The 13345-nt window shown below is 38.5% G+C and overlaps 1 protein-coding gene across 1 annotated transcript in view; it reads right to left on the bottom strand.

The window, feature by feature from the left end:
• The window catches only part of SZT2 (SZT2 subunit of KICSTOR complex), an 87876-nt gene that overhangs the window by 61688 nt on the left and 12843 nt on the right, over window positions 1–13345 (bottom strand). The window contains exons 6-14 of the mRNA XM_063297773.1: window positions 12119–12278; window positions 10873–10979; window positions 8895–9105; window positions 6650–6820; window positions 5036–5267; window positions 4525–4654; window positions 2824–2966; window positions 2423–2575; window positions 1834–1948 (exon numbers count right to left, since the gene is read on the bottom strand). Coding sequence (XP_063153843.1) covers window positions 1834–1948; window positions 2423–2575; window positions 2824–2966; window positions 4525–4654; window positions 5036–5267; window positions 6650–6820; window positions 8895–9105; window positions 10873–10979; window positions 12119–12278 — 1422 coding nt within the window. The remainder of the gene's footprint in view (window positions 1–1833; window positions 1949–2422; window positions 2576–2823; window positions 2967–4524; window positions 4655–5035; window positions 5268–6649; window positions 6821–8894; window positions 9106–10872; window positions 10980–12118; window positions 12279–13345) is intronic.

Below are 13345 nucleotides of genomic sequence, written 5' to 3'. Positions count from 1 at the left end.
GTGTGTGGGTGTGTTGCAGAATGGAGTTCCTGCGATCAATCCGTGACTGGGACAGCCAGGAGGCAGGGCTGTCATCTTGTTCGAGGCTGTGCTGAAGCCGAAAAAACAGACCCTAGATCTGGCCACCGCATTTCTAAGACACTTTATTTCTGTGCTTATTTGTTATTTAAGAGAGGCTTTTTACAGTTAACAAAAGCTGAACCTCTTGGACATTTTCATTATTTTTTGGGAGTTTTTAATTTGGAAATTTGCCTTTTTATAAAATGTAATATTGAAAGTGAAAATAGTTGCTTTTCGCTGCTTCTTTTTAATAAGTTTAATAAGTTCAATAAGACTTCCCTTATTTTGACGAATCTGCTTACGTGAAGTTGAAATCTGTCCTTTCTGTTTCTTTGTTCCTGTGGGAAACTTTCCCTGTTATTACTTTCCACTATGCTGATTGGCTCATTTCTGTAAATTATAATCATTGGATAAAAGTAAAGTAAAGGTAAAGGTTTCCCTTGACGTAAAGTCCAGTCGAATCCGACTCTAGGGGGCGGTGCTCATCTCCGTTTCTAAGCCTTGGAGCCGGCGTTGTCATAGACACTTCCGGGTCATGTGGCCAGCATGACGACTCGGAACGCCGTTACCTTCCCGCCGAAGCGGTACCTATTGATCTACTCACATTTGCATGTTTTCGAACTGCTAGGTGAGCAGGAGCTGGGACGAGCAACGGGAGCTCACCCCGCCGCGCGGTTTCGAACCGCCGAAATCATTGGATACTTTTCCTTAAAAATAACTTTCACCTTGTCAATGGAGTTTACCTTTCTGGGAAGTTAGAGGGAGCCATAATCTATTGTGGTGAAACATGGAAGAAATTAAACTGATCTTTGATGAGTTTTCTCTTAAAGTCACTCAGTTCTTGGATTGACTCGCTGAGGTTGTTGATATTAAAGCATGCCAACAGTTGGAGACAACTGATAATGTTGTGAAGTACCCAAGGATAAAGCTGATTTCCCAAGAACATGGGGATTAGGGATTTGGAGTTAAAAAGAGAACTGGAAAAGATTGAGTTGTTGGAATCTGAACAAAAGAGAGAATTGGATCTAAAAAGAGAAATGGGAAAGACTGTACCATTGAAATATGAAGAAAAAGAGTTTGGCTTAAAACGTTGGAAAGTCCCAGAAGAAAATTTGGACTTTATAAGGTGGGATGAAGAAAAGATGGAGGAGGAAATGGGGAAAATTCTTTGTATAAGGACAAGATACGAAAATGTTTTGGTTTATTTTGGGATAAATTCTAAATATCTTTGTCAGGATGGCTCTTTAATGGAAAAGATGAATTGGGGGGGGGTTGGATGCCACTCTCACTTTTGGTAAAAGGATATTAATAAAGTCAGTCTTTTTATTTATATATATACAATATGTGTGTGTGTGTGTTAGCATTAAGATATATCCATGTTATTTTTTGTTAGCTATAGTTGGCAGAGAGGACTAAAAATTAATTATAGGGATGAGGGGCAATATTTAGTTATTTGTTTTTGATGAAAAATTGCATTTGAGGGGTTTTTTTTATGTTCTTAAGTGGGGGGAAAAATTCTGTTAGATGCAAACGATGCTTTGCAAGTTGAAATGGACTATAGAAATAATGTTTATTATAGTTAAAATTGGAATAAGATTGATATAGTTTTTTAATGTTTATCTTTGCTATAGAATTCTTTTCTATTTATTTCTACACGCTTTAAGTTTTTCTCTTAGAGAAAAAAAGTTTTTTTCAGTCTCTTTAATCTTTTATCTATAGTCTGAAATGTAATACAGTTGTTTAAAAAAAAAAAGAAATTTATCCAACACTCACTTTATTCCTAAGTTTTGCAAGTGTCCCAATGGGGAATCCCAGGCGAAGAACCATGCAGGGAGCTTTGGAAATAATCCTCACCACATAAAACGAAAAAGGAAGCAGATCCTCAGAGCTACAGAATGAGAAAGAAATAGCAAGTTGAATACATTTATGGTGATACTGAGCCTCAAGACAGGTAACAAAAATCTCAGTTCTAGAGTTGGTACTTCACCACTTCAAAGAAAAAAATGCAAGGTGTACAGGAAGGAACTGGAGTAGGCCTATGAACAAACGCCCACCAGCAGAACCCATTACATTTTGGGGTGCAGAAATGTCTAAGCCTACAGGAGCCTTGCAAAAACAGCTCTTGTATGATTGTTTCAGATCTTATGTACTTGTGAATGAGCATGAAGTGCTTGATGAGCCTTTCCCCTTAAGAGTTATTTACTCAGCATGACTGGATTGGTTACTTACAGTGGGGGGGGGGGGAAACTCAGGCTCAATCTTATGCAGAAATCTTTTATCCCCATTGGACTTTACACCTTCATGGACTTCAACAGCTCAGACTCAGCTATCTTGCCTTCCCCCTGCACCTTAATTCTCTCACCTGTGCATGAGCTTGACGTAAGAGTAGCCTTCTACCAGTACAAAGCTACTCCAGTCACGCAGCAAAGAAGTCAGAGCTGAGTGGGAAATGCGACACTGAATAGTGCTATAGCGACCATTGTTGCCTGGAGTGTGCAAATGCTTTGGGACTGGCCTGTCAAACAGATCAAACCGTTAGTTACCACCTTTGTTCAGGTAGCATCTTCATCCCCCATTCTTCCTGCCCCAGGAAAAATTCACATGCAAGACCTTATCCTTCAACCTCTGTTATTTTATCCCTCAGCCTCAGCCTCAGCCCTCAGTTCTCAATAAGAACACAATGGCTGGTAAACTCTGAAACGTTTAAACGTTAAATACAATACCAAGCCATGATACAAGTCTTGTATGTTTTCTTGCACATACATGTCATGTTCCAAGAGGATAACAATGCGGTGCATGTGCAACCACCTCTGCCAGAGATTGGCATCCATAGACAGGATGGGCTTCCAGTAGGCTGCAAACTGTGAGTGACTGGAATCCGAGCTACTATGCTGCAAGGACAGGACCTGAAAATGGCAGAAATTACATTTCATGAATGTAGTTACATCTGTGACAGTTGTTCAAACACTCTAGCTCAGAAAGAAAAAATATGCTAGAGAGTTAAGCAAAGGATAAAATTATACAGACACAATTCTCCTTAGAAATATCCAACAGCATAGCTAATAGCTTCCATCACTAAATCCTCACAAGCTACATGTACCAAGAGCTCACCTAGCAAATTATAGGCATAAGTCGCTTTAGACCAGCCTTCTGCAAACTGGGGACTTCCAAATTTGCTGGGTCTACAACACCCAGAGTTCCCAGTCAACATACTGGCAGCTGTAAACCTTACAAGGGGACCAGGCTGCTCAAATCTGCCTCAGACAGTACTCCAAACATTTTCCTCCAAAAAGCATTCTATCATTTGTTCCTAACTGGCTGTCCCCCAAAAACCTTTAAGCCAAAAGGTATGTCAGGTATGTGATGATCCAAATTACCATAACAAGCTAAATCTTAGATAAGCACAGTTCTGCTGCACCACATTCAACTTTACGAAGAAAATACTTACAAATATCAAATTAATTTTTTGTATGAGTTTTTGATGCATTCTCCTGCAATCTTATTTATATTCATGTTTAATTGTTTTTAATGGTTATTTAAGACTTGCTTTAATTGTTTTGTTTTCTTGTACATCGCCCAGAGTCACATTTGTGAGATGGGCAGCTACATAAATTTGATAAACAAACAAATTGCAAATACTACCAAGACACCCATAACAATAAAAGTTAAATATAGGCTATAGAATAGCATTTCTAAAAAACAGAACTAAGAAAATAACATTGGAAAAGAGGACATATGCAGATACTTAGGATTAACATGGAAGATGATCATTTACTCAAAACAGGAAACAGACAACTGCCTGAAGACCTCAAAAAGATGAATTTAAGCTGTGTATCTCATTTCTCACATTTTTAAAAAATGATGTACTACAGTAGCCAGTTATGATAGCTCTACTGAGCAACACCAAGAGCACGCTAGATAAGCAATGGTTTCTAGAATATTTGTTTGGCATGTTAATTTAGCACAGCTGCTCTTTCTGCAGAGCCCCCCATTTTGGGGGAAATGGGCGGTGATAGGAATTTGAACAATCAATCAATCAGATTTGGCTACATTAACTTAAGGTAACAGCAAGCAGTTGAATCTGTTGCTTCCAACCTATTGCTGCCTCAAAAGTTATGATTCAAAATAATCAAGAATCTAAACACCCTGACACAATTACTACTGTAACAGCACATACATTTTCCTTTGAAAATGAGAAAGCAGAACTGAAGATGCAGAATTGAGACATATGGCACACATTTGAAATACGATTTCCATTAGTTTTTCATCCTTTTCTCATCCACCCACAGAATCCAATGCCTTATTTTCCTAATCCAAGATATTAAGACAGATAAATATAAAGCAATACAGTTTTAAACATTCTAAGACAGAAAAAGAAATGCTCTAGATAGGCAGCAACTTAGATATTACAACATCTTGCTTGCTGTTAGCTCAAAACAGGCTAGTAATATACAAATAATGTACCGGTGTAGTGGATCCTGGAGGAATATAGAACAGGGGCACCCCATTTCGAGTGCTTTCAGGAATGGTGAAATGCTCTGGGACACTGTCAAATGATTGTAGATGAACCAGCATCTGGTCAGTTTGGTTGATACTGAAAAACAAAAACAAAAAAAAATTCCTCTCAAGGATTTTTAAGTCACAGCATTTTATTTCTCATTAGTGTTAGATGGATGTGATCAATCCAAGACAGTGTCTAACTCCCATTATGGTTTCTCTAGAAGCAAACATGGTATGTTTTGCCCAACAGTGAAGTTCTCTCTAGTGTCCAAACACTGTCCAATACCAGAAATGAAGAAAACAGTAATGATCAGGATCAGCAGGAACAACAACAGTCCCTAGTTTAGAAACATGTTTCACATTAACAACCTTGTTGGGAATACACATATAAACAAAGTAAAGGGTAGAGTTACATACTGCCCAAGTCCTTGGGAAAAGAAGCCCCACTGGAAGGGCACACCAAGCAAATCTTCACCTTTGTAGGGTGTTCCAGAAGCGGCGTATCACAGTGGTACGATAGAGGCTGGTGATGGGCTTCCGCACTGTGCAGCTGATGTCATGCAAAATGTCATAGCTGCCCTCCATAGTCACTTCCACCCATGTGCTACGTTTTGAAGGATCTAGGGGCCAGGGGGCCACTGCCAAATACTCAATTCTCATATTGTGCTTCCATAGCAGGATGAGCTTCACTTCCAGTTGAGTACCACCTGTAAGTGTGCAAGAGGAATGAGGAATGTCTTGTAGAACAGCCGTAGCCCCCTCCTACAGTCTGCCTTTGTGAAACATTCAAACACAGCTTGTACCAAAAATCAGCTCATTTATGTGCAAGAAGTTCCATGTTCTTTTGCCTATTTCTATTTGATGTCTACCTTATTGATTCATCTTGGTTATTCTGAAAGTTACACTCCAGTGAATAGTGATGATGAAAAGGCCAGGAAAGTGTCTGGGGGAATATGCTCCATACTTAATATTTCTAGCTTTAATTGATCTCAGAACTTGGAGTTCCAATATCTATGCTAATTTTTATGAAATGCTTTTCTGAAAACACTCCATTAATATTTTCTAAGATGGGAAGTATAGCAATTACAAATTATTTACTTTTTAAAAAACCAACTAAGGTAACAATTTCAAACTCAATATAGCTGATAACCTATTTTGCTTGCCAGCTTGAACCACTGTGAAATATTTTTCTTAATGAAAAGTAGAAAAAGTAAATAATACAAGAGTGTTTTTATTTTACACATTTATATCTATTTTTAAATAAATGCAGACCAACAACAGGGCTTCTAACGGTTACAACTCATTACAGTAACTAATCCAGCTACCAATAAATAGACCATTATATTAATAGACAACTGCTGCCATTATGCAGAATCCTGTTAATGCCATCTGTTGAACAGGGGGATGGATCTTTGCCTACTCTACCCACCTATCTTAAAACATGAATTAGGCAGTACTAGCATCCAGAAACAAAATACACATTTGGCAGGCAGACCCCATAAAGCAAAAAATTATTCTGGCACATTTCTATCCCGTTATTTTTTCATGGAACTCAAAGCAGTATTTTTATTCAAAACAATTCTGAGATGTTAGCTTGTTAAGACAAACTAATTGGGAGTTCCCAAATGAGCTGGAATCTGACAACAAATTTTGCAGGCATAATTCTAGAGCTACTCAGCCACATGAGTTATACTCTAGATTAGGAGTAGGATCATCTCCCAGCAATATTTTTGCAACTCCCAGAATGCGTAATACTGTGAAACTCAGCATGATTGATTTCAGATCACAAGGTTCTTTATAGGCTTTGTTTTTGGGGGTGGGGGGGGGAGGGTTGTCAAATGGATGCTTGAAGCCTCTGCAACACACCTAGTTTGCATTAAAAAAAAAATTCTCAGCCCCAAAAAGAGGAACAGGTTTTTCAGCCTTACATCCTTCATGACTTCTACTGTTTCACTGGCCATCTCCTGTGGGCCTTAGAAGCCATTTTAGGAAAAGTGCAGCTCCCAGAGGGAAAATACTACATGTCCCTGGTCATGATGGGCAACAGACATACACTACACAAAGCAGACTAAGAACACTGAATAATCACCTTTTGTAATATTGACCTCACGGATACTATAACCTTCTCGCAGCCGCACAGAGACTATACTAATAAGATCAGCATGGACCTCCTTTTCTGTATGCTTCTTTCGCCTCATGGCAAGGGCCGGGTTGCTGCTTGCAGAAACAAGATGTTCATTGAATAATCTGTGCTGGGAGACTGCAATGATAGCAAACATCATGCAAGAGTTACTTCCAACCTGATCTATCCTCCAAACTATTTTTTCCTCATAGGAGGCCCTGAGGCAATTCAGTGACCCCCTGCAGGCACCTCTAAAGGCACAGTATAGAATTGAAATTGCTAGGCAGGAATACTTGCCCCCATTCTCAAGGTCTAGGAACTCGGGACCAACTAAATGCTAAAAGCATGATGGAAAGAGTCTATTTTGTTAGTAGTGTGGCAGCTATCCCCTTTTTCCTTAAATGGAAGCAGCTAAGTTGAGGGTTCTCAAACTTTGATGTACCATGATTTTCTAAAATGGTAAATGAATTTATGTGCCCCCCTAAGTAAAAAATTATTTCACTGGGGTTTGGATTAGTCACAAAATTAAAATACCATGTGTTAAAAAGATACATAACTTTCATCTTAACCTCTTGACTCAGGCTTACTATTACTAATACAGTACTACCAGTAGATTAGTCAACTTTAGTTTTTTCTTACTGTCCAACAAAAACATTTTTATTATTTATTAGGGTTATATGTTTTGTATTAAGGTAGCACACAAATGCTCATGCCTCCTATTTTCCCCACAACAGCAACTGATGAGGTGGATTGGGTTGAGAGAGCATGACTGGCCCAACATCACCCAGCTGTCCTCCTTCACTAAGGGAGAACTTTAACTCAGTTTCTAGTCCAGCACCTTAAAATAATGCATAAAAATCCTGAACTTTACTTACAGATAGAGTCATATAGACATTCCAAAGACTGCAGATATCCTATTATCTATCATGCTGGAAGTCACTGGCCATCAAAACCCATCCACCAATCCCAGTGCTACTACTTCACCTGATCAAGCCTAATTGACTTTAATTTTTATAACCCATTTCCCCTCCAGGGAGCAACCCACAATTTCAGAACTACTGAGTTAAGCAGAAGCCCAGTTTTGGCATGCCTGGGGCAAGGAGGAGAGAAAAGATAGCAGAGTTTAACCGTTGCCTGTTACATAATTTTCTTGTATAAAAACCCTCTTTAATAATAATGAACATTGTTGCACCTTTCAACTCAACTGTTTGTGGTTAAATTGATCTTCATTCATTTACCCCTGACAAATCACTCATGGGTAATATATATATTCTTCTCTGTTTACTATTCCACGTATGCAAACTCAACTGTACTCCGTAAAACCTGTATCATAACAATTTAGTCAAACTTTTCAGTGTTTTTGATACAACAGATTAATACGGTTACCTTCCTGAATAATGTTAGCATCTGAATTGCCTTTTGTTCACACTGCAAAGTCAGCCATTTCTTATTTTAAGAGTCATTTTTGTTACACAAGCATGAAGTAGGACTAAGATCTTTCTGACCCCTTAGAATGTATAAAAAGATATGTAATCTGTTTCAAAAGTGGGTGATTGAATCTGATAGTACGTAAATTTAATCTGATTTAAAAGTAGGTGCATTTTTCTTTTTAAGTCATGATTTCAACAGTCACACAACTGTGGACATCTTATATTGTCCCACTCTGTTTATTCTACAAGACTTGGAACACATCCTATTTAATATTGTACTAAGTTACCATCTTTTACTCTTCCCATTTGAAAAATTTCACTAAAGTCAAACCAGGAGGTGGAATATGTCTCTCTAAATGTTTTTCACTGTTAGGTACAAATGCAAGCACAGCAGGAATTCCAAGTACTTTATTATGTCCCTGTGCACATGGGTGACAAATACAGTTGTGAAAACAGTAAACATAGCACTATTTTTCCTCATCCTGCATAACCCTCAGAGCATCTGAAGAGAAAAACCGATCCCTTCAATCTCTCTATAGATACCATTTTTGTTTACCTTACAAAACTTTTGAAGGTGGCAAAGAACTCATAGAACCATAGAGACCCATCTATTCATCCCTTCACCTCTTGCAAAATCCACTATTCTCACTACATTGTAAAAATGGACTATTATACAGTCCCACATTTCAATCTAACCCAGGATTCTTGTCTCCTTGGCACTCGTGAAGATAGGGTAGGTAAGATTGAGAAAATGCATCTAATTCCATGGAAGGTAAGCTTACCACAGTAATATTCAGGATTCAGGGATTCCCCACTGCGTAGAAATGAATATGGAAGAAAAGCTTTATGGTAGACATTCATGTCTAAACTAGAAGGCTCAACTTCAGGACATGCAGAAAGGTATGTGCCAAATGTTGCCATTGCAATGAACTTCATGAGCTCAACATTAGGGACATGACCAAAACTGCAGTCATAAGAATGGACTCCTCCCACCTGCAAAAAAGAAAAAGAATGTGCAGAAGCATTGATAACTTTCTCAAGAACAGATTCCATTTCTTATGTTGTATTTAGCTCTATTTCAATTCAGATGTCAGTGATATATTCAGTGTAGTTGAATGACAGAAAATATTTCTAGACATAGGCATACTTTTACTCCGATCTCTAAAGCAGAGAGAGATGAAAGAAGGAAGCAAGTCTTATCACCAGTAAAGTTACCTGCCCCTACCCAGAACTGCCTCTGAAATGCACAAAGTTCCAATGGGTTTATATAGTTACATAAATCTAAACTTATACCTTATCTGTAACTGATAAAACCTGAAGTTTCAAACCCAATAATGCATATATATGTGTGTGTTACATATACACACATATTCATATACGTATATAAATACCGCCCAGAGTCCCTCTTTTGGGGGAGATGGGCGGCAATTAAATTTGAATACATAAATAAATACAGATAAACACAGATAAACACATGAACTAAATGCCAAAACTTGATCTATTTCACTTTTTAAATCATTATCATGAGCCAGGAACTAGAAAAAGCTCAACACACTGGCTGAGTTCATATAGCAGCTAAATCTTATAAGGCATGATTTTGGCTTATGAATCAGCCTTTGTGACTTGATCCTTATTCTAATGATCTTTATCGACTTGCTCAGTTAGTAAGCGACCAACTACAGATACATTTCATTGGGTAAAGTTTCTCCCAAACATAAACTAGCTTCTCTCTTGAAGCTAGTTTATGTTTGAGGCTAGGTTAGCTTCTCAAAGCAGGGTATTATCGCTTGCATGGCTTTGATAAAAACACAATGAAGATGTGGGAGAATGGAAATAAGTCTTGTATTTAACCTGTGTTCAAGGTACAAACAGAACTGAGCATATGTGAATTTGTGTAAGCAATAGCCAAAGGGGTGACTGCAAGTCAGGGTTGATCCAAAGTTTGTTGTCCTCTTACAAAAATCAAACTCTTCTCTTCCCATATACTGAACATAACAAGAGTTGATCAGACCACTTACAGTAGTCCTTGCTTACTGACCACCTTGTTTAGCAACCATTCAAAGTTACAACAGTGCAAAAAAAAAAAAACAGATTTGCAACCAATCCTCACATATATGACTGTCGCAGCATCCCTCAGTCAAGCGATCACCATTTGTGTGCTGCACAGCTGGCTTGTGACAAGCAGAGTTAATAGAGAAGGTGGAAGTAAAATCGTAAGTCGTGGTCATGTGATGTTTCACTAAGCGACTCATAGTGGCTCACTTAACAGCTGAAGGGGAAGTAAGGTCGTAAGCCTGTCGTGGTCATGTGATTTTTCCACTTAGCAATTGTGGCACTTCACGACAGCGTTGCCAGTCCCAAATGTGGTTGCTAAGCAAGGACCACCTGTATTTAGTTCAAAAGCATTATATGCACTTCTGCAGATCTCCACTCAGAAGTAAGTTCCATTAAGTTTAACAGGAACTACTCCTGGTTAGGTAAGTGTGGACTACAGCCTTAATGATAAAACCATGATTCAGCATTTGCTCATTTGAACTAAGTAGTATAACTAGACTCCTGGTATCATCATCATAAATATTTTTTCCTTCATTTATAATCAGACACTGAAAAAATTAATACATCTAATAAACAGGCAGCTTTCATATTAAGAGTTACCAGGTGAGGCAGATTGCTTCTATCTTTAATATTAGACTGGCCCTGACTACAGTACTTTTACAACTATGCAATCATGTGCCAGCAACTAGTGTATTCCCACAGCACCTGAATAAAAGAGCAGGCCACAGTCCCACTGCGTAGTTGGTTGAGCAGTGTCTCACAGACTGCTACATCTGGCACACTGGTGACACCATCTGTGATCACAATGATCCCTGCAAAGAACAACCACCATTTTCAGCACTAGATAGACATGAGTGAACATTCCATCATTGAAGACAAGAACTAAGTTCTGAAACAGATTTGTAATTGACAAATAGGGCTTAGGAACAGTAACTAACTAGAAAAGAGCAATGGCCCCTTTCCTGAATCTATAAGATACATATTAAACAAAATTGATGCCAAGACCAATCTAAGATGAAAAGCAAAAAAATCAGCCTGTTGGTCTATTGTAATTTTTATGTTCTAAATTAGCTCCTGTTGGCCTTTTGCAATAAAAAAGGTCTGATGGTGTTGAAAGAATTATTTGCAGTACAGTAAATACTTTCCCAACTATAATGATTTCCAACATGTATAATACTATAACCATAGTTTCATCACTTTTTAAACTTTACACAGAATATCTGCAATATCTACAAGCATTCAGAATTACATCATTGCAGCTGTCATCTGTACTGCAGTCAGAAGGCTTCTTGCAAGTAGTTTGAAAACTACAGAAAAACCACAACAATCAAAGCGAATATTTGTAGCTTAGGATTGAACTGTGGAGTCCTTGGTGCTCTCTGAGCCTTGTTGTTTTCTTGCAGATGTTTCATTGCCAGACTAGGCAACACCTTCATGAAGATATTGTCTAGTCTGGCAATGAAACATCTGCAAGAAAACAACAAGGCTCAGAGAGCACCAAGGACTCCACAAACCCCAACAAGCATTCCAAAACAAAAAGCTTGACAATTCCCTGCACTGGAGCTGACTTACTTCTAGGCTTAGGAAAGGAAAGCAGAACCTTGTAATGTTACAAATTGATTGCAATAGTTAAGGGTATTAAACTAGGATCATGAAGACCTACCTTCAAATCCTTTCTCTATCATGAAAGCTCACCATATGATTCTGACCCAATCACTATATTTTAGCCCACACTACCATAGATAATTATTATAGGGAAAAAATAGAAGAGAATGAGCTATATATTCTGCTGCTCCTAGAAGAAAAGATATAAATTAAACAGAACTGACTCTACACAAGAATACATAAGACTCACTTAATCTCTCTTCTTTTACTCTGTCTCCCTTTGTCTAATTAAACATAATGGATGGACTCTGAAACAGTTAAAAAAAAGCTCCCACTGCACACTCACCTGCAGTGGAGTTGGAGGGAAGCAGCTGCAATGCCAAAATTCCCTGCCGAATCATACTGACAAGTCCAACATCAGCAGTAACCATTGAAACACCCAACTTCTTCCCTGAGGTTTCCTGAGAGTCACATAGATGCTCCTGGTTAAGGGATGACAAGTCCACCTACAACAAGAAGAGAAATTCTATTAACTATACTCCAGAAGCATACACTTTTCATTACAGGTACCTCAAGCCCTTATTAAATCCCCTCAAAAGTCTGTTTTCACTGACCCACTCCTCCATACAAGTACAACTGGAATTCACTCTACATGGGGCTCTAAATGAGGCTGCCCTTGAAGATCATCTGAAAGCTTGAACCGCATCAGCATGCAATAGTCTAAATAATGATAACTATATCAGTCGGACACGACTGGACTTTACGTCAAGGGAAACCTTTACCTTTACCTTATATCTAGATTTATTAATGTAACAACTCTTCCCCTAGGAGCTGAACTTGTCAGTCAGCTTCCAAGGGCAATACAAGGTGCTGGTTATCATCTTTAAAGCCTTGCATGACTCAGAGTCTGGCTCTTCTGTAAGAACTGGGAAACAGGCCCTGTTGAGGGTCCTATTTCCTAAGGGGTTCCATCAGCAGAACCCCATCGTCAGACCTTCTCAGTAGTGACCCCTTCCTGTGCAATAATTTGCCTTCTTATATACAGATCATGACTAATACTTTCTTGCAGGTCTTTTCAAGTGCTGGCTAGGATAACTGTATCATCAGTGGTTATTTTTGTAATTATTGAACTGGATGAATGCATAACAATGCCACCAGCCTTTCCAGGCAACGAGTTTTTCCAAAATATAATCCATGCATATATTGAATAAAAGTAGCAAGAGGATCCCAAAGAAAGAGAAAACCAAGAAGGCAAAATGGCTGTCTGCTGAGACACTAGAAGTAGCCCAAGAAAGAAGGAAAGCAAAAGGCAACAGTGATAGGGGGAGATATGCCCAATTAAATGCAAAATTCCAGAGGTTAGCCAGAAGAGATAAGGAATTATTTTTAAACAAGCAATGCGCAGAAGTGGAAGAAGACAATAGAGTAGGAAAGACAAGAGACCTCTTCCAGAAAATTAGAACCATCGGAGGTAAATTCCAGGCAAAAATGGGTATGATCAAAAACAAAGATGGCAAGGACCTAACAGAAGAAGAAGAGATCAAGAAGAGGTGGCAAGAATATACAGAAGACC

Source organism: Candoia aspera, chromosome 3 (assembly GCF_035149785.1).
Source record: "Candoia aspera isolate rCanAsp1 chromosome 3, rCanAsp1.hap2, whole genome shotgun sequence".
NCBI lineage: Eukaryota > Metazoa > Chordata > Lepidosauria > Squamata > Boidae > Candoia > Candoia aspera.
This window is presented reverse-complemented; position numbering and strand designations above follow the sequence as displayed.